This window comes from Pelobates fuscus, chromosome 3 (assembly GCF_036172605.1).
Source record: "Pelobates fuscus isolate aPelFus1 chromosome 3, aPelFus1.pri, whole genome shotgun sequence".
Taxonomy (NCBI): Eukaryota; Metazoa; Chordata; class Amphibia; order Anura; family Pelobatidae; genus Pelobates; species Pelobates fuscus.
Window position 1 is genome coordinate 69,021,099 of NC_086319.1, and position 22,929 is coordinate 69,044,027.

The 22,929-nt window shown below is 36.8% G+C and overlaps 1 protein-coding gene across 1 annotated transcript in view; it reads right to left on the minus strand.

Moving 5' to 3' along the window:
* The window catches only part of LOC134601623 (dynein axonemal heavy chain 3-like), an 875,684-nt gene that overhangs the window by 253,247 nt on the left and 599,508 nt on the right, over nucleotides 1-22,929 (minus strand). Inside the window, exon 44 of the mRNA XM_063446141.1 lies at nucleotides 10,123-10,342. Coding sequence (XP_063302211.1) covers nucleotides 10,123-10,342 — 220 coding nt within the window. The remainder of the gene's footprint in view (nucleotides 1-10,122; nucleotides 10,343-22,929) is intronic.

Consider the following 22,929-nt stretch of genomic DNA (forward strand, 5'->3'; position numbering starts at 1 on the left):
TGATTTGCACTGATATAACAGGCATTGTGTAATGTCTAGAGAGACACAAACACACACGTCTGCAATTTTTGGGCACCATCTTAGAAGAGAGGGTAGCAATCAGGTTCATAGGCAGAGTAGACACCCGAGTCTTGGTACATGTCCTATGAACGTGCCTTTTTTCAGCACTTATAATGTGTTTTTGTAGAGCTTAGGTGGGCTGATGGGAAGACATGACATAGGCGCCAGGAATTTTCCAGTGTCCCAACTAATTCCATCTCCCTCCTATGTTTGAAAGCAGAGCTACAGAAACAGTTATAGATTGTTTAAACCTCAGTGATTTTCCAACAATTTCACTGTCTGCGTGTGAGGGTGGACAAAAAGTGAAAGGGATCACTTCCCACTAACAGCCTCTCAAAAAGGAAGTGATTTGCAGGAGAAGCAGAGGCAGCCTTAAGTGATGCACACTGTATAACAGCTCCTGCCTACCTACTATTGACCATAGGACGGCTAGTAATTCACAAATGACTCTCTTAACTCCATCTAACCCCAAAAAATCTAATCTGAATATTACAGGATTACAAAATTTTTGATAATATTATATAGGTTTGAAGTTTATTCAAAAATATTAAATCACTAGAAAAGCTTTTACAGCAATAAGTTGAAGACATTATCTTTAACCCATCATGGGATTCAAACCCCAAAACATCACATGAAGATATATATATATATATATATATATATATATATACATATGAAGTTGTCAAATCTAAACATATGTTTAAAAAACAAAACAAAACAAAAAAAAACATTTTATGTCTGTAATATCTGGATTATAAATTCATTAAACTTGCATCATCTGCCTATTCTTTTTTTGAGGGGTGGGGAGAACAGGAGTGCCTTAGCATTATATATCTACTGCAGCCTGACAAGGTAACCAGGCCCTGATCTTCAGGCAAGTATATATTTTAATATATTAATTTACAATTTTGCAAAAATGATTTATCCAATACATATATCACTACTTCATGATGATACCATCATCCGCACATTCTGTACATGACAAACATACATTATGCTTTAATGCTCTTGAAAAAAGAAAAAAAAAAAACGTGGAGAGTTACAATAAAAATATCCAGTATAAACCACGTTAAGAAAATATGACTATTTCCATTTAATCTAACATGAGATTTCAGGGCGGTTGGAACAGGAAAGATAAAGATATAATTGCAATTTAATGTTGTTTAATGAAGCATTATTGATTTGTACTGATCAATTCCCTAGAGCAAATACAAAAGATTAATCAGCATAGCTTGGACATGGGAAAAACTATTCCAATCTTAAAATCAGCTGAGTTGATGATTTTTTTTAAAAACTTCTTTAATTTTGATCAAAAGTTTGCAAGTTACATATTACATCACTACTCACTGTGAAAAAGGACCTTTATTTTAAAGTGACACTAATGGTATCTCAATGTCAATAAAGATCACTGTGAAAAAGGACCTTTATTTTAAAGGGACACTAACAGTACAGTACTCCTGCCATTTTAGCCCGACAGAGTAAAACATTGCCATTTTGTAGAAAAGTCAATGTTTTTGTTGCAGGGCTAAACATACTTCTAGAAGCTGCTGTCATACTGACTGCCACTTTGGGTGCTTCTGCTGTGATAATTGATTCAGACTGAATTATTAAATCAAATGCTGCTCAAAGAGAGCATTTGATTGGTGCAGGGACATATTTTGCGCACTAGACTCTTGCCTGAGTAGAAATATTGGATTCACTGAGATCATCAATCTTGATGATCACAGTTAGGAAGGCAGGGTGACAGCACGGACACTAGCTCGATGAGGGCTGAAAGGTAAGTTAAATTGCTCTTTTTTCTACTTCACTTACGGGGCCCAGATATCTACATATTTCAACAAAAGCTCAAAAAATCCTAAAACTATTAACACTACAGTTACAAATTAAATTAAGACTTCATAAATATCATGTTTAGGATAGAATAATTGAGCTGGTAAATTAGCAAATATGGAGATGATTTGTAGTTGATGTTTTAGTCTAAAGGTTCCAAGCTGGTTTATTTTTTATATCACCACAGTTGGTGATTGGTAAATAGAATCCATTTAGAAACATAGTACACCTGCAGGTAATATCATTGAAGTAAAAGGGAGCTCTATCTGATATACTGTGAGGAAGCATTGCCATGTATATCTGCCAATGTAATGTTTCTCCTGTTGGTTCCATTAGGTTTCAATAAGAAAAAATGGCATTTAGCCGTACCCCTGACTTCATTCCCATGTGCATTCCTAAAATCACCAGCAGGTCGATAAGTTGTGGCAAACAATATGAGAAACCGCACCCAATGAAAAACTCTTGTGTTGAAATAGATATATACATGTATATAAACTTGTTTAGAATCAGTAGATAGAGGTCTTAGTTGGTCAGATAACTTTGAAACACAGGGAAGCAAAACAAACAAACAATAGTGCAATATATAACTTTTATTGGCAATAATTGAAAAGTGTATAGAAGGCTAACTCACACTTTGCTGAGCTACTAAGAGCTCTGCTGTATGTCGCTTGGACAGTACAATTCACATCTTAGGATATATGAAGATTGAGTCTATCAGACATCGAGCAATACTCCAATGTATATAGGAGAGATACAACAAGAGAGATATTATAGTGTAGTATATCAGTACAAATATACTTAGCAAAATGTTGTACCCTACTTACAATTTCCAGAGCAATGACTTTCTCTGGTATATAGAGCAGTAGTGGTATAATACTTACTTAGGATATACAGGATACTCACGAACCAGGAAACTAAGTGTATGCAATTAAATAATAAAATAATAAAATAGGGACTTAAATATACATAGTAGAATTCTTTTTAAAATATATATTAAATGTGATAAATCCTAAAAGCAAACAGTAAATAAATCAATGACTATGGATAAAGGTCCATAGGTTGGATGTTTGGTATGCCCACTGTGTTATAAAAACTGCACTTTAAGGGATAACTTAAAGAATCTAATACTGTATACCCTACTATATTTCTGCATAGGATTACCAAATATAAAAAGCAAATTAAATGCTGTATATTTACATCATTTTATTTATTTATGAACAGTAAGTGATAAAGACTTGCTGTTTTGGTATTGATTTATGCCTCATCAATCCATGTGTAATCAATTTCTTTCCATGTTTTTAAATACATCTAATTGTGTTTATTTTTCTGTGGAATGCACTTGGTAGTGAATGAGTTAACGCATTGTTCTAAAAATAAGTGGTTAAATCCATTAACAAAAGGTGTATATTTGCAACGAAAGTTGATTTATGCACATTGATTTTCTGTTCTCAGGCAATACAGCAACAGGGTGATACATACACAACACACAGTTGTACAAATCTATTAGTCATAGCTGTAGATACGTTATGATGCCAATTACAGCTGCGCCATCCCAAATTTCCATATGTTTCATTTGTTTATAAGTAGCATAAATTTTTATATTTAGCATTGGCCTGATGCTTAGTGCAATAGTATTTGGAATATAATACTTTGTATCCCCATACCGACGAATAAAGGAACCTGCATCGGTGTTTTCTATCATAAAATATGTTTTGCAAGTAAAACAGGTGTTGATTCTGCTTTATAGTCCCAGTTAACCTTCAGACTGAGCTCGCAAATATACTTTAATGTCTGCATCGCAGTTGGAAGATGTTAACAGTACTGGATCTGACATTCCTTTGTATCACAAAGCTTGGCGTAAAAAATATATATATTTTGAATGTTCTTGGCCAACAGCTGGTAGGAATGCCTGAAGCCTATTTTTGCCGCAAGCAACTGCCTGCCCTAAGTTACTTCTGTCCTGACTGATGCCAAAGAGTTTCATGGTGTTGTCTATTACCTTTTTGATAGGAGAAATACAGTTCAGTTTATGCTAATGTTATTGCCTGCGATATATCATGACAAGTACCTTTAACGATTACAGCTCATTTGCTGTTGGAGGAAACAAAATGATTTCTGTGATAATGTATAGAGAATTTAAATAGCTGAGCTGAAAAGCTTTTTAATATGACAAGTATTTATTTGGAGAAATATAATAATTGGATGCAAAAATATTATCAAAAAAAGAAATGTCCCCAGCAAATGTACCTATTAGATATAATAAACTTGGTGCATTATGCACAATTATTTATTTAAACATGTTATGTTTCTATGATCCAGTTAATAATTTATTTCAACACACAGTTAAGCATTCCACACTCTCTATAGGTATTGTGGAACAACTAGTTTTTAACAAAACAAATGCAGTGCCTACTTTTAAGAGATAATTAGTTCTCCAGGATTTTATTGCTAATACTTTGAGAACAATACATGCTACAAGTGCTGAAAACATTTTTAATATAGACTTACTTAAGACAAATTCAATACCAAAAGTAAAAAAAAAATATATACTTGATACTTATTGTTGCAAGTAAAATAATAATCTGAATATGTGATGGACTGCCTGACACCCCAACCGGGTGCCTCCGCCAATCAATGCTCCTAGTGCTCACTGAGGACTCCAAGCACTCCACCAGACACCATCAGCACCATGGTCCCCACGTCCAGCGTTACAGCTTGGCTGGGAACTCACCGTCCACCACCCACCCTGGATCCAAGACCGGGATCCAGCTTCCAGTGGGTGAACCTCTACTACTCCAGAGAGTATAGCAGGAACAGCTCTTACAAGAGCAAGTGATTATAATCCCAGGGGAGTATGGTGATATAGCAATCCCCAGGGTAGATACAGCCATTTCCCCCACACATGAGACAAGGCTCTATGTTAAGGGTAAGAAGGAACTGATTTATTGGTAGCCACAGTGGCCTTTTATGCAATTCCCCAAGGGGTACTCCCACATGGACCTTGTGGGGACTACAATATTAAGTTACAGACCAATGATAATAGTGATTAAATGTATGACATTCCCATATACAAACATACAATCCCTCCCCTCTGCCTGGGAGATAATTGAGTCAGATACTGTATTAACTCAATTATCTCCAGGCAGAAAAAACACACATTTTATAAAACCTCAAAAGTACCCCTAAAACTCATGGAAACCAGTTATATCCCCTGATAGACCCGATATATGGTTGAACAACATATCAAAAAATCACCTTTATCGGTTCAGGGGATTAGGATTTCCATGGAGGTCTTATTTAACCGAACGCACACAACATTACTGTGCAAAAAGAGTTCCAGGAAATCAGGCTGTGTGGTCAGTCTACTTCGGAGATTCGAAGTAGCATATAAAATACCGAACATATAGCTTCGGGAGTAGGCTCAGTTTCTGTCTCTCGTTCGGGAGTTTATTCTTAACGAACACCGTTCGATTCCCATTCGAATAGCCGAACATCCGTGGAAGGTATGTGTTCAGCAGTGTTTGTGCCGTCAAGTGTCCGATTTAAGTTCCATGTACTCGATGACCAAACACCGCTCAGTGGGCTTGCGGCGTAAGATGGCCACTGCCACGTGTTCGAATGCCAGCCGACAGCTTCGAACCGCTTTAGGAGTTCGAAGTGCCGCTTCGAATCGTTTCGGAGTTCGAAGTGCCGCTTCACAAACAGTTTATTAGAGGGGCCATAGTCTCAGGACAGGAGGCTGGCAAACAGGCTCCTGCAAAAGCCAGTGGCAAGGTTACTTTCGCCACAGGATACTTTTGAAATTCTGAAATGGAATATTCTAAACAGCAGAAAATCTTTCTTTTTGCATACATTTGATATAGGTAGGCACCTGGTCCTCCATTCACATTGTTTCTTATATATATTTGCAAAATAAATCAAGCCTATGGCTCTCTCATAATTGGTGTGCATCCATCATATAAGTTCCCACTTCCTCTAACTGGTTTCTTCACAGAGTTCCATTATAAAAGATATGACGTGTATAGAAATTGCTTCACCAAAGTAGAGAGTATTATTACTGCGGAGCTCTATTGCAAACTCAGATACAAAATCAATATGGAGCTCCTAAAAAAGAGGGACATTGGGATAGAAAAGAGAGACAGGAGAATTTGGCCAAAAATAGTGACTACCGACTTGTGAGGTATGATGGTATTCCATTTGGCATGCCGAGCTGATTAATTGCCAAAATACTGCCTTTCCAAATGTTTTTTATTTTCATCAGAAGTGCTTTGGCAAAAAATATTTTTTCTACTGTGCACTATTGCTACCATTTTAAAATGTTTTTCATTTGTTGAATATAGTTACCCTATAGAATACTGTGTCGCTTATTATTAATATCACACTGTATTAAAGTGCTCTTTGTTAATTCTTAGAACTTTAACAAAAACATTGTATTATCTTATTCTGTAGTAAATTGGACAAAACAATGCAGTACTATGTTCATAAGAAAACACATATATATTCTATATGCCAGTTTTCTATAATGATCTCTTTTTACTAAGAACTGTGCAAGAGCAATTCTATAACAAGCAATATCAATGCTGTTAAAAACCACCAAACTGCTGGCTAGTTTACTTATATCAGTTTCCGGTAGCCTGGAAATGGAAGAGGATGCGCTTTGATATATCATTTATCTTAATTTCCTTGCCTTAACATATCTGTCACCTTTTTGGTGGAGTGATTTTGAAAATAATTTCCTCTTAAACGCTACAGTCGTAGGCTTTTTAACAGGACTTTATGATGACACAAAAATGAAGTCAATGGTGGCTGGTTAGGTCAAGGTGAAATGAAGGTACCTTTGTTCAATACGAAAAATTATTTTCTACTCTCACTCTAGTGCTAATTTTTCATATAATTATTATTTATGAAGGACCCGTAGCAAAATAGTAGCTAGATATTGAAAAGGACAGAATACATAAATACAAATATAAATAAAAACAGATTTTTTTTTTTGTGGGGGGTGGGGGCGAGGAATTTGATAGATGCTTTGTTAAAAAAATTGAGCTATTCCATTCAATTCCATTTTGCACAGAATTGCAAAAATGACATTAGGCATCCTTGAACAAAGTTCTGGACTGCCTAAGTCACGTGTGACGGGTGTGCAACTAGAACCCAGCACAAAAGTGCTACTTATTGTTGAAACACTACTTCCTTCCTTCATCACCACTTAAAAAACTAAAGTGGTTAACCCTTTAACCCATTTTAGTAAGGGTATCAACTTCCATTATTTGACATAATACTTATCATAAACCCAATTCAATCACCACCCCATGAAACAACCTCAGACAATAACAGATCGACCTTGAGGAATTGATAGAAATTTACATTATTCAGCATACATTCAAAACGTGCAATAACACTATGTCCCTGAATATCTACTTTAAAATGCATTTTCTTTCAACAGCTCTTCAAGTAAAAAGGAAAGCCATATGTGATAGTGCATTTATTAGAGAGCAGAGGTTATTGTGATTTACTTAACTCAATTATTTCAAATAATGAATTGTACATTCTCATCTGCCTTGAATATCTGATTCAATTTGTCCCCTCCGTTATTTTCACTCATCAATGCTTCTACAATTGAGTTACAAATAGTATAAGAGAAAAGAAAATGCCCATCAGGTTAAGCATTATACTAAAACAATATTAGTGTTATAATATAATAGTGTTTGATTTTTGCTGGATCAACAGAAAAAAACAGATGTGGAAAAAAGGCTGAACGTGGTGGATGCACGTCTCTTTTCAGCCTATGTAACTATGCATGTAAATATATGCAAAATAATGCAAAGACTTTGTTCACAGAACTTCAGAAAAAGTGACTTTCAAAAGTTGGAAAATAATAATATAAGTAGATCTTTTTTTGTCGAGCTCTGTTACTTTTCGCATGTTTTTTTGTCTCGTTTCATGAAGAAACTACCATGTTTTCAATCTGAAAATTAATAATCATATACTTTTATTATTATTATTAGTTTAAGTTGTATGGTTATATACGGAACAATAGTAAAATACATTCGTAGTAATCCTAGCAGTTTTCTCTGGTTCCACATGTCCCCCAAGAACAATTATTACCGTTGGTATTTTCTACTTTTCCCTTGTGTTTTTTACGATCTTTTCATATCCCGATACTCCCCTCCTCCAGAGCCCTTTTAACTTTTCACCTTCAATACTTTTATACTACTTTTCATTATCTCATTCCATGTATCGCCTTTTGCGCTTATTGCCTTTTTTCCCTTGCTTATCCTCGATATTATTTTTATTTCAATCATCCTATATATTTTTTTTTTTTTAGAATCCCAGCCATTTTTCCATCTTTTCAACAATGCAGAGACAATCTGTAAACCCTCTCCAGGTTTCATTGGGTCAGGGGGACATCAATTACAGCTATCTCTAATATTGTTCCCTTACATTTTGCAAGACCTTTAAATCTGGCATGGCCAATTTTGCATTGTGGAGTCATGTTTTTTGGCATGTTTTTCCTAATTTTATTGATTTGTGATTCCCTCTTTTCAACCTCACACACATTTATAGGCATTACCCATTTATTAGAATATATCAAGAAATAAATAAGATATATCTTGACATTTTGTCTATGACAATACACACACAAAGAGTAAAGTCCAACTGAAACACGTTATACACTCAAAGGCAAAATCCAGAAGACAGCAAGCAAAGGATCTTCACATTTCATGTAGACAATGCAAAAGGTAGTTGATAGGATAACATCATATAATCAATCCTCCATTTTGTGTTAACCTTCCATTTTATGCTCACACTTAAAACTGCTTAGAAATATTGACCATGTAAAATAAATATTACTTTTATAAAATATGGATAACCTTTAGCCTAAATCTGCTCTTAACAGATGTTTCCCTTGTAATATGTAAATACTTTAAAAAATAATAAGGAACTTACAAAACAGCAACATCCCCTTGACCTTTTCTTGATTTTGCCAAGTTCAAATTTATGCAATGAACTATAAACAGACAATGTCTCGAGACTATGAGTAATCATTGACAGCTGTCCAAAATAATAGCTGATTCTGTGTAATGTTACATGATAAGATACCTATAAAATCTGATGATTTATACTAAAACCAGAGTTGAATCCACTCTCTTACTTGTGTTGTGTTTAAGCTGACACTCTGGGCCTGTAGGTATGGTGTGTTTATTGGAAGTACGTAAGTACGGAAGTATGGAAGCTTCCGCCAAAGGATATCCGGGGGGAAAGAAAATAGCCTGTACATGAGCTGCATAGTCAAATCGATTTCTGGCATTCGTTTATTGTATCACTGGAGATTTGATTAACTAGAAACAATTTCACCACAAATAGAGGAACCAGCCTGCTTTGCCCCCTTCTTCAGGACAAATCTTTGGGAAATCTTTAAGGATAAAACTGTTGAAAATGGTTTAACCCATTAAGGTAAGATGGCATTCAGAACTTCCAGACATTATGACAACTGAACTGCAATTGAGTTGTTATGGTGCCCAGAGTGTTCTTTTATAATGGAAGTTGTAGTCCTAAAACTCCGGGACGCTTTAGGTTTTGTCCACTTTTGGAATAAAATAATAAGTCAGTTTTTCCTTTTAGTGAAATAGCTTGCTAATTGTGAAACAGCATGACATGTGGACAGATCCTCTGTCCAAATTATTTAAGAAATAGTTACAAGAAATGACAATTTGACCAAGTGTAATTAAACCATTGATTTATCAACAAATATGTTGATCATATCAAATATATTTCAGTTTCCATACATAAGCTAAACATACATCATATTTTTCTGTTTATTTGGTGCAAATAAAATTCACTGAATATATTCATAAAATAACCAATACTTCAAAGTAAATGTGCATGTGTGTTTTTAAGTGGGGTGGAGGACCCAACAAGCATATCCCTGATGGAGCCTAAGGCCAGATATTGCCTTGCCACTTTTATACATAATGGAGTCATGTGTAGGTGCTTTTAAAGTTAAAAGGAAATCTTAGGTGTGCTTTAAAGATGCTATTTTATCTATAAATTGCTCTTGCTAAATGGCTGTGACTTATATTTTTAACACAGAACTAAACGTTAAAATATGCAGATCTTAATGCTTTATAAATATTAATAAACTGGAAGCAAGTTTATACAATCTGTATGAATAACTTGTATATCTTATTTTATCATTAAAAAAAAAAAAGAAAAAGAAAAAGAAAGCCTTACTCTTGAATATCTCTTCAGAGATATATCAAATCCACGGTTAAAATGCCAGTCAGTAAGAGGCTGAAATATGCTCTTCATAGTTTCATCATTGAAAGCATCTATTGATAATACGTTGAAATGTCTCAGAAGACGAGGTGTAATTGCATTCCTTCCTCCAGCAGGTGGAGCCATGGCTAAGACAATAGATGTGTCCTTGATATGTGTCATACTTGTATCTTTCCTGAAAGAATATTTTAAAAAAATGCATTAATAAAAATACACTTACATTCACACACCCACACTAACTTATGCACATTCTCAGAAACAAACAAACACCCTCATGCAGAGCAGCATTCTTGTTCACGTGAGTGCAGTCTTCGTGTGCTATCATTTCAAATTCTGACACTATGTATCACAGCAGCGAATAATGTTAGGAAGATTATGAACTTTTTTTTTTTACAGAAAACCACGTTTGACTCATTTTAATGTTTTTAGCTTGGTTTTGAACCCACCATATGCTTCAGTTGCTGCTACCAGCTCATGCATTATATTTTTGGATATTCCTTCACTCATGCCATTGTTTTAAAAACTTTTTATTTAAACATTGGTGGCATTCTATCTGACTGAACAAGTTTTCCCATTCTCTTATGACTCATTTCCTTACCAAAAAGTGCCATTCACATGGTATTTTACATCTTTCATAAAATGATTAAAATTAATTAATTTCTGGGATCTTTGAAGCTGGTGTTTAATGAGTCTGTTCATAGGATCTTGCTTATTATTGATGCCAACAACATCCTTATAATGTCGGTCTGGTTAGGTGAGTGCTGAGTGCGGCCTTCTTGGATGATCTGTATATGTATATTAGAGTAGTGTATGGTGTGATTGTTCGGTGCTTCCAGACAAAATTTTCCAAATTGTAAATTTTGTTCCAGACATCCAACGTGAGGGCTCTGTTCAGCTGTAATTTGGTCTTAATATCGATTCAACTAAAGTGAACACCCTGACTGCCCAGGGGTTAATCATGTGGCAATAAGCCAGCACTTGCTAGTCAGCTGTTACATTAAATAATACAAATAAATAAATACGTTTTTATTTTTTTATTTTTTTAAAATTTTTAATAGTTGTGTTGATTACTATGTAATTTTTATTTGGCCTTATTTGAGATGAAGAAGAGAAGATTGAAAAAGGAAGAAGACATCTGATGGTAATTTTATATATACTTTTTTACAGATAAGTTGGGCTGTTATTAAGGTCAGAGGGATAGGCAGATTTTACTTTATTGAGGGGGTAGTAATGTTATTAGGGTGGGCATAATATTTGGGGGGTCAGGGGTCAACCCGAGTATTATATTTAAATAATTGAGTGGGGGCTGGGGTAGACATTAGATCCACCTATTAGTCAACATTAGAGCCCAGACGTGTCACCCATGGGTGAGGGCTGGGAGAGACACCAGTTCCCCCCATTATCACTAGTAAAGCCCCCTGGATTTTCAATTTTAGCTCCCAAATGCTGGACACAGGTAGGGGCACAGGGGGGAACACACACTTTATTATTTAATTAACGCACCACCATGGGAGCGCAGGTGGGAGGACAGTGATCTGCTTACCCCCTACTCTTTAAATAAGATATCCCACTTTGTGTTGTAGTTTACTAGCTTTTTAGTACAGCATACACACACTAGTTTGTTTTTTAGGAGACATGCCTGCTTGTGGTATGCTAAGTGGGGGGCATGTTGGAGGTATAAAGCCTCCCTTGGACTAATGTGAGGATCATAGTGACCCCCATAGGCAGTTTTTAATTATTTGATCTTTGGCTGCTAGTTCAGCCAGTGGGCAACTAGTTAACTTGAAAAGCCTGAAACCCAAAGCAACTGAAACGGCCCGTCCATTCGCCATTTTGGTTGGCTTAGAATTAGGGCATGTGGTGGCTCAGAATTTGTTTTTTTTGGGCTGTTTGAGCAGCCCCAAATCACATTTCTGCTGAAACCAAATCTCCAGGTCTCCAAAAGTAATGTATATTGTCTAAGACTACTGTCCAAGCCTTCAAGTCCAATATATATTGATTGGATGTTGTAATTTTATTATCACATTGTCACAAGTTGAAGTGCATGTACACATGGGTTGCACCCAGGAAAGGTACAATACACAATACTTTTTACAGAGATTACTATTTTGTTCTGTTTATAGAGGAAAACTGTCAAAATCTTGACTATGAAGTATTATGTTCGTCTAATAAAAAAGCTATAATTGCATACTGCAATACTCTGGTATTTTGGCCATTCTCATCCACTCTGCCCCTTTCACTCTCAGGCACATTGGCACATTGTCTGCTATTAACGCCACCCCACTCACCTCCCCTACATCTCTAACAACATCCCTTGTTTTATAAGTTGAAATATATCATATTTATTAGTATAGCCTCAGAACTGACCCGAGGTAGAGAGAAAAACTCTCAAAACTGTATTTTAAATATAATGTTAGTCCTTTAAAAAAGGTATCATTGCATACTACTCTATATATTTATTTATTTTTCCCACTATATCATACAACAGATAGACAGAAAGTTAATATTTTATATATATGCACTACTTCTTCAGAGCATGAACAGGGAATTTTATTTTCCTTGTTGTGAAATAGATATGACGGACTGCCACCAGCTGTGCAGAATAGGTTATATTGTAAATGAAATACAGCTTTCCTTTAAAATGTCCTAGAAAACGTAAAATGCATTTGATGGACATTCCCTGAAAGAGCACACAGAAACAAACAACAAAGTTTACGACAAAACTCTTTCCCAACATAATCTTTCAATGAAACTGGCTTCTAACAATAACAGAAAAGGAAATAAAGAATGCATTTGAATGGCACTAGCATTTTATATATCAAGCAGGCTGTATTTTTTATTTCGATGCAGCACAACAGGGGGTCAACTAAGCCAGCACAGTCGCAGAAAACATTGAAATATAAAATGTAATTACAGCTGGCAAATTTGAATCAGACTGTTCTCGTCCAAAATAATTTTATGATAACAAATCTGTAAACCATATAAATACATACATACAATGTCTGTGATAAGTGATAAGAGATACATAATAAATTGATATTCCTTTAACTCCAATGTCTTAAGTATGCTGAAATTAAAGGAACACTCCAAGCACCATAGCCATTACAGAATTCTGTAGTATTTATGGTGCCAGGAGTACCCTGCTGCCCTTTATTGTAAGTAGTCATGCCACTTTAGGACGGTTTGACTTATTACTTGTGGTCAGCCATGTGCCACTCTCTGCCTTCGCTGTTCGGTTGACAGTGCAGGACTTGTGGCTGAGAGTGAGCAGCTGATGCCCTCAGCCATTGAGATAGTCATGCACGTAAGGAAAAGCTAATGGAAGTTCTTAAGCTCACTTACGGCTCTCTGTCACAAGTAGTGGAAGCAGTGAGTGGGGCACTGCAGAACCCAGGTCAGATGTCAAACTGTTCTAAAACAATTTGATTACTTACAATGTGTAGCATATCGGCAATCCTGACACCATAACTGCTACAGTGCATAAACCAAACAAAAACAAATGTAGATAAACCACGCCAAAACGGTGATCATAAAGTGAAAGTAGTGCAAATATACATTATCGATCTAAAAAAAAAAAAAATTAGAAGAATTGGTGCAGTATGTATTATCAATAAATAGATCAAAAAATACACAGGAATTACCAACACTTTAAGGAGCTAACATTAAAACTCTGCCATGATGGGTTTGGATGGTACAATCCCCAAAGATGTGTGCAGGTATGCAAATATCAATGCTCTCCCAAACAAATGTTGCCAGCACAGTATGTAGATAAAACAGAAAAGACACCAATAGTGTAGTAGGTAAGTAAAATAAGAAACTAAGGACTTGCACTAGTAATCAGAGGCATTGGTGGTATGATCCCCACCTTGGATAGACAGGTCTTAGGAAGCCAGCAGTAACAGGTAAGAAATAATAGTAATTCCAATATAAGGATGTAAGGAATCAACTTAATTTACAGAATACTGTGTCGGACCTTGTCCTATCACCATTCGGTTGTCCCTTAATTTTCCTGAATGACTTGTGTTCCCCTGGCTCTATAATTTCCCTCTCCTGAATTCATCGGAAGCGATCCCTCGTGGACGGCCGTTTGTCAACAATCTGTGACCGAATGGGTCCAGAGACACTTAGCCATCACTGCCCTCCCCTGATCTCTCACCGCCCCTCTTGACTAGTGGCTGCCTCTCTGCTATTTCTAACTGGATGGCTGCCCACTTTCTTAAACTCAACTTGTCCAAAACAGAACTTCTGGTCTTTCCTCCCTTTAGTGTTGCTACTCCTGTTTCTGTCTCCCTCCACAGTAATGGTGCTACCATCAGCTCCACCATGCAGGCTCGTTGCCTAGGTGTTCTCTTTGACTGCGACCTCTCATTCACCCCTCACGTCCAGTCTATCACCAAATCCTGCCGTTTCATTCCAAAAACATTGCGCGCGTCTGCCCCTACTTAACGCCAGATGCAGTTGGCGATTGGACATTCCTTAAGGATTTCAACTGAGATATTTGGTCTCAAAATTGCAGCTCTGCTACAAATACTATATATAAAATACTTAAAAACACAAATAAAAAAATAGGGGCAAAAGTATAAAACAGAAAACCACAGTTAACGCGTTTCTCCCCAAAGGAGTTAATCAGAAGTGTGGTAATGAGCAGGAATAGCTCCACAATAGTCTCAATCTTGAAATCATGTGTAGTCCATGTCCTGTGTTCCATTCTGGAATGCACACATTGACTGGAAGTGACACAACATTGTTGTTATCTGTATTTAGCTGTTCACTTTTTTCCATCCAGCTTGAAGCGAACACGTCATACTGGAAGTGACACAGCACGAAAACTTGCCAATGACCTCCTGAACCCTCTGTCCAATAATGATTGGCATGAAGAACAGTGGGAGGAGTGACAGAAACAAATCGATGTACAAGTGGCATGTATGGTAAGCAGTCCCAGGGCAGCAATCACCTTACTAACGGAAGCATTTCTGTAAGACTTAGAAGCGACAATAAATACACACCTTCCAAACAACTTTCCTCCTGCATTTCTCAAGTATAAGTGGATATTCACATGGTCCAGTTGTTGATAACAGAAAGACACATCAGAAAATCAAGACACACCTACTATAACCAAGCTAACAAAGTATTAAAACTACTAGCTGCAAAGCTCAATAGGTTCAGTAAAACAAAATTCCATTCATATACGACTCTCAATAGGAAATTGACCAATCCCACAGATATCTTAAATGAAATGGCAAATTATTATAAAACATGATACAGTCTTCAGTCCAATCCAATCCAACACTACTCAACCTATGGTCCAGTCATTACAGAGCTTCCTAGCAGATGTTAATCTCCTACAGTTAACAGTATCCCAACAAACTCTACTTGCCATTCATTTTACAGCAAAGGAAATTGCAATAGCTATTTATAAGCTATCCAATCACAAAGCACCCGAACTGGACTGGTTTATGAATTATTATTTCCATAAATTTAGCACCATGCTGACTCCACATTTGGTTAGCCTTTTCAACTTTCTCAAACAGTCACATGACAATACCAGATGACATATCCATCATTGAATTAGCACAGTGTAGCGAGATTCCTACCTTGCTGCCTGCTGTTAGCACTAAACTGGTCATATATGTGTGCAACGCTCGAGATTTGCTTAACCCGATGAGCGAATGAAATGCGATTGGGATCTTTTAGTCTGCCCACTTTGCAAAACTCTCCAACTATTTTCTATCAAAGACTTTTCAGTTGACATAATGGTACTAGGCAGGGGTGCACCCTGCCTCCCATTAATTTTTATATTAGCTTTAGAACCATTGTTTTATAAAATATAACAAGCAGACCAAATAACCAGCTTTGGTACTGCCTCGATGACAAAGTGGCTTTGTTTACCGATGAAATTATCTTAAGTCTTACAAATCCAGGTTTCTTCCTCCCACAGTTAAGTTCACTTTTGGGAGAACATGTTAAAATCTCCTATTACAAAAATAATCTTAGTAAAACTCAAGCACTCCCAATTTACATTCCCAAAGTTGATGTAGACAAATTAAAAGATATATGATTTTGACTGGAAGGACATATCTGGTTAAAGGAAAACTCCAGCGCCAGGAAAACAATCCGTTTTCCTGGCAATGCAAGTTTCCTCTCTCTCCCACCCCCCAATCCCCGGTTAAAGACCCCTTCAGTCACTTACCAAAGGCAGCGGCGATGTAACTCGTCGCTGTCTCCTCCTCCGCGCCGCTCCTCCTTCTGACTCCGTTAGCCGGTGGGCGTGACTGATCCTGCCCACCGGCCGAGGAGACCTAATGCGCATGCGCGCCAATGCCGCGCATGCGCATTAGCGCTCCCCATAGGAAAGCATTGAAAAATATTTTCAATGCTTTCCTATGGGGAAATGAGCGACGCTGGAGGTCCTCACACAGGAAATCTTTGCTATTAATCAGGAAGTGACCTCTAGTGGCTGACTAGTAGACAGCCACTAGAGGTGGAGTTAACCCTGCAAGGTAATTATTGCAGTTTATAAAAAAACTGCAGTAATTACACTTGCAGGGTTAAGAGTAGTGGGAGTTGGCACCCAGACCACTCCAATGGGCACTCCAAAAACCCCAAAGGTGAAACGCGTAAATGGTTTTAATAAGTGTATTTTAATCAATAAAAGTTATTTTTGGTTACCTTTTATACTAGGACCAATTGTATACTTATTTTTATTGTATTTTATACACTTTTTCTACTCCTGGCATTTTTATATTATTAATTTTTATATTACTATTTTATAGTTTTATTACTATTTTTATCCTACTATTTTTTATTTATTTTTTATTACTTACTCGAAGTGTATCCTGTCAAAAGAAATCCTTAGGTGGGGATAATTCCACCAGCGCTGTGACAATAGAGCAGTATCTGTCTGCTCTATTCTTGTAAGTATAATTCTTTTTAATATATTACTTTTTTGTTCACACTGAGAGCACTATTTGCTGTTTTATATATATTCCGTGGACATCTACTATCCAATACCGGAAAGGCGGACCTATCTCCCCAGCATTAAAGAACAACGCATATCTGAGTAGGTCCTAGCCTACACTACAGGAATTCCAAGCCGGACAGACGGACCAACCAACTAAGTACATCCGATAGTGGGGATTAAACCACTAAGTGTCTCTTCTCCTAGAGCTGGCTAAAGCTCCAACAAATGTGAGTCAAATACATTTCCTTTGATTATATACCATATCTGGACATACAATATTTCACCATTGGAAGCTTTTTCTTTTTCTCTTTTATCTTCACATATATGGACTACCTACCATACAGAGGGAGCAACAATTGAGGATTATTACCGTATTATTACACACCAGTGAGACTGTTTCATTTTATATTTTTTATATATCCGGATGAACTTTACTTGATTTTACTATTATTGCTAAATTTATCTGTATATATTATTATACACTTTTTAGTTCTTTTGTTCAAGCACAGCCCTTGACCCCCTTTCTTAGAAGTGGTGTGGGTGCCTGGAGTGCCCCTTTAACTTTTCTAGTTAACGAAAACCATACATACTCTCGCTACAATGAATAACCAGCAACTTTTTATCAAATTATGGTCAACTAGTGACACATATGGTAAATTTGAATTCTCCTGGAAGGGGAGAATTAATGCTTTTAAAATGTCCATCTTACTAACTATCCTTTACTACAATACAGTACAAAACAGTACAATACCTTTTGGCTATACCAACCTACATCATTAAAAGATATGAGTCCTTGGTGAAGAGCTTTATCTGGAGAAGGTTTCTGCTCTGATGTTTAAGGAGTTTGGATGTTTGAGGGGTTTGGATGTCCCTGATCTGAAAATGTATTATGTAGGTACTACTCTAGCCCAAATTATTTATTTCCTGAGAGCAACCTCAATTCCCCTGTGGACCCAGATTGAAAATTATAATATACATTCCCGTAATATCACACAATTATTATGGCTCCCACTTCACATACACACGTCCCAGGCATCTTGCCTCGCCACGATTAAACATTCTTTGAACATGTGGCAAAAATGGGCTGGAAGATTACTGGATAAATGTCAAGCTTTATAATTGGCACCTCTCTATACTTTACAGCTACTTTTCCCAGATCTGATCATAGTGGAGAGGGCAATGCTCAGTATGTAATTAACTGGATAATTCAAGCATCAAAGCATTCCATTTATATAAACTGTTTTACTTATCCATGTGTTAAAACATTGTACCCCACCATTAACTTCACTGGGTTAATCCTATTGATTATAACAGATTTGAGAAAGTATTATTACAATCACTTGCAGATATGAAGAGATGTTCTCAGGAAAATTGAGGCACTTCTCAGAGGTATGGTGTGACTGTTTTTTGTTTTGTAGTGTTATTCTAGTGGGGATGCTCCTACCCCTTTCAGGTTGCTGAGGGACTTTTGAGGCACACTCTTCATTCTTTGCGATACTCTCTTCCATTCTACTTTTCTTTCCTATCTTTATTACCATTCTGGTTACGTACCTTACCAGGTATTGTTGTTCATTTGCTTCTATGACACATTGGTTGCTCATATTGTTAGTAAGTTTAAGGTAAAGATCTACATATATGCACAGTTTTATCGAGTCCTGTGTGACTCATGTTTGTAAACCTTGTGACACTCTTATGCATTTGGTTTACAGCATATTGTGTCATATTTCATTTGTTTAACACTTCAATAAATAAAACACAAGGGAATAAAAATAAGCAAACCCACCATACCCCAAATATAAAAGTAAGAATTACACTATAATTAAATATAATCCTTCATGAGATAATTATAAATATAGTGAAAATAATAATGCAAACTCCAGTTCCTAAAAGTCACGATAAAAGCAGCCTAACCTAACCTTGATGTAAATGACCAAAGCAATAAATGAGTCACCTTCCCTCTATGATTAATATGAAAAACATAAAGTTATTGAAATCCATATTTAGATCAATGGGGTCAATGTGCCCCTCTAAGATTTTAAATAGCATTCAGTCTATTAATATAATCTGGTAAACAAAGATATATAAGCACAGTATGAGAAATTAAATAGCTTTGTGTGACATCTTTACTTCATTTTGATGTTTGTAAAAATGGATTCCCTTATAAATAATAATTTCTTTTTTTTATAGCAATGTAATGTTTATCAAAGTTCATTAATTTATAGTCTATAAGTTGAGAACTATATTTGCATAAAGAAGCCTTGCCTCGTTAGAGACAGTTAGAATGCTAGTGAGAGGTAAAATATTTGTATTAGTAAAAAGTGATCAAATAATTTTTGACATATATATAATGAAAGATAAAATAAAAAAGATAATTGACAATGGAAGACATCCAGTTGGACATTTTACTCCCATGTATATTTAGGGCTAGTTTCAATATATATATATATATATATATATATATATATATATATATATATATATGTAAAGTAGGGTTATCTTCAGGGCTCTGGTCAAATTTCTGTTCTTGGGAATTATTTTACTGAGGGCATTATACTGTGGACTTTAATCTATTCGCTGCCAGGAGATATGAGTCACTGCCCACTGCATCAGATGTCCATTACATTTTATTGCAATGTTACGCTACCCACAGATAATACCACAGATAATTTCCTGCAGCCTCTGTTTGCCTCTGCTCACGTTTCCCTAGCTTACAAGTGGAACAGTTACTCACAAATAGCTTTCTTTGGTTGTTGGGTAACTGCTCTGTCTGTATGGTTGGTGGGATGTGCTGCGGAGTTCAGATGCGGAGAACCGCTGTGAATTACCAAAGCAAGTTATTCACTCCTATTATTTTTTTCATTTTTTTTACACAGAAATTCACATGTGGGACCAACATTCTACACTCTTAGGTCTACAGACACATCAGCCTGTCAGTGTGATTGCATTAACTAATATAGTCACAAAACAATGGCAAGGCTGACATGTTTATCAGCCTAGCAGCTATCTCACTGAGTGATGCTATGCACAGTCACTGCATAGTCTAAAAATATCAGCATGTGCATTAGCATCTGTAGGCAAACAATATACAGCCTATGTTCGGGTCAACAATACGTGTGTTCTGCTCTGTTCTAGTCAGCAATCCCTTTTGCCTGGTCAGCAATCCCTTTTGCCCTATGATAAAGATTTTGCTCAGAAAATAAGCAATTTCTCATATATGACAGAGAGAGAGAGAGACAGACAGACAGACAGATAGATAGATGTAAACGTGTGTTTTTTCAAAAGTAGCATATTAAATATTAGATATGTCACTTATACTTTCAGCTCTTTTTTTCTGTTACAAACTACATGAACCAAAATTCTGTTTTGTTACCGTTACAAATCAATTCTGTGTAGAAACTCAGCAACAGTTTATTGTGACCTAGATTCTGCTGCTGGTATTAATGAACCCTGCATACAGATATACAATCAAAATTATTCAACCCCCCTTGAAAATCAGGTTTAATTTATAGACTTTCAGCTGTTTGCAATGAACAAGTCAAACAAAAGCAATTGAAATAGCCCAACACAACAAATGCGTCAAGTGGTTTCCCCAAATTCAACTGAAAATGTAACTTATAATGACTTCTCCAGTCAGTGCCATCTTAACAGCATTATGGGCCCCCGGGCAAAGCAGTACACTGGGGCCCTGCCTACACAACTCAGAGGAATAAAAATTTAAATTATCTATAAAATTAAGCTTATATTTATTGGTACCTTCAGCAAATGCAATACATACATACACACAGACTGCTGAACACAGCCAAAGACTGATGAACACATTCACACACAGACTGCTGAATACATGCACACATCAACTGCTGAATACATGCACACACCCACTGCCAAATACACACACTGACTTCTGAGTGCACACACAAACAGACTGCTGAGTACACACAGACAGACTGCAGAATACATACACACAGTGCACTGAATAAACAGACACACACACACACACTGCTGAATACACACACAGATACGACTAAATACACACAGGATGCTGAATACATACACACACTGCTGAATATACACACAGAGACTGCTAAATATACACATACTGCTGAATACATCAAGACTGCTAAAACAACCCAGAGAGTGAAGTGTATGTATATGTGTGAGGGGTGCTGGGTGTGTGTGTGTGTGTTAGGGTGCTGGGTGTGTATGTGTGTGTGTGTGTGTGTGTGTGTGGAGACAAGTGCTGTGTGTGAGGGGTGCTGTGTGTGTGGGGGGGAGTGATGTGTTTGTGTGAAGGGTACTGTGTGTGTGAAGGTTGTTGTGTGGAGGTGAGGAGTGCTGTGTGTGGGAGTGAGGATGCTGTGTGTGTGAGGGTGCTGTTTGAGTGAGGGTGCGGGGTGTTGTGGGGGGTGCTGTGTGTGTGTGTATGTGTGTGGAGGTGCTGTATGTGTGGAAGTTTTGGGTGTTGTGTGTTTGTGTGGAGTGATGTGTGTATCTGTGAGGGTGCTGTGTGTGTGAGGGGTGTTGTATGTGAGGAGTGATGTGTGTGTGTGTTGCTGTGTGTGAGTGTGAGGGGTGCAGGGAGCAAATGTTTTTTAATTTTTTTAATTTTTTAAATAATAATAATAAATATCCATTTAAAAAAAACGTTATGTCTTCTTACCTTTGGTGAAGGTGGGGTGGACACTGCCAGCCCTGGTCGTCTGGTGGTGGTGATCTATGATCTATAGCCTGCAGCTCCTCTGGCTGCAGGATGTCTTTACTCCTGGAAGCAGAATGCTGTGTCGAAACATTGCCATAGTAACACGTGGCAATGCTCCAAACAGCATTCTCACGGGAGGAGCGATCTTCCTCCAAGATCGCTTCTCCCATCCTCCCAGGTCCCTTCTCCCCTCTTTGTCCCACTAACAAAGGGCCTTTCATTGATCATTGATCTCCCCACCGGCCCGATAGTTCCCATGGGCAGAAAACGGGGGCCGGCTCTCCATGGGCTGGCAGGGGAGATCAAAGGATCTCCCCTGTCGGTCTGGGCACATACTTGTGGGGCCCAGCGGCAACTGCCCAGCGTGAGCATGCGTAAAGGCGGCCCTGTCTCCAGTCTCAAAATTATTCATCCCCTTCATGGCAAGCATCTTTAGTACTTAGTAGAGCACCCTTTAGCTGTTATGACCTGCTGCAAACAAGATGCATAGCCAGACACCAGCTTCTGACAGTGTTCATTTGCAATTTCTACCCTGGCTTTTCCTTGTCTGAACAGGATTATGGTGTAATTTGCTAAATCTTTCATTTTAATTAACACAAATTACAACATTGATATTCCAAAATATGTGAGAGTCCCCATTTCATTTATCTAGGTGTGTAATACAGGGGTTATCATAGTATGGTAAATGGTTACCACAATAGTATAGAAGAATAGTTTTGAATACCAATATAAAGAACTATTAGAATATATTATTGCATAATCAATTTTATTTTTATTGATATGTATTCACTATCCTGTTATAATTTAATAGCAATCGTCACTTTATTGTGAAAGCAAGCAATTCAAACATTTGTCTGAGTGGTTGAATTATTCACTGAAATCAAAGAGCTTATTTGAAGATGAAATCTATTTTTACATTCATGCTACTAGCTTCAAAGAAGAGAATTGTTGCTTAAAGTGAAAATGGGATGGTAAAAATTGAAAAGATATATTCGAACCTATCAAAAGAGGTTATATTTTTTAGGCCTTATAAATAACTTTTTAAGTCAGCATAACATTTTACACATAACCAACGTACGGTCTATAGAGAAGGTGGTGGGTTATT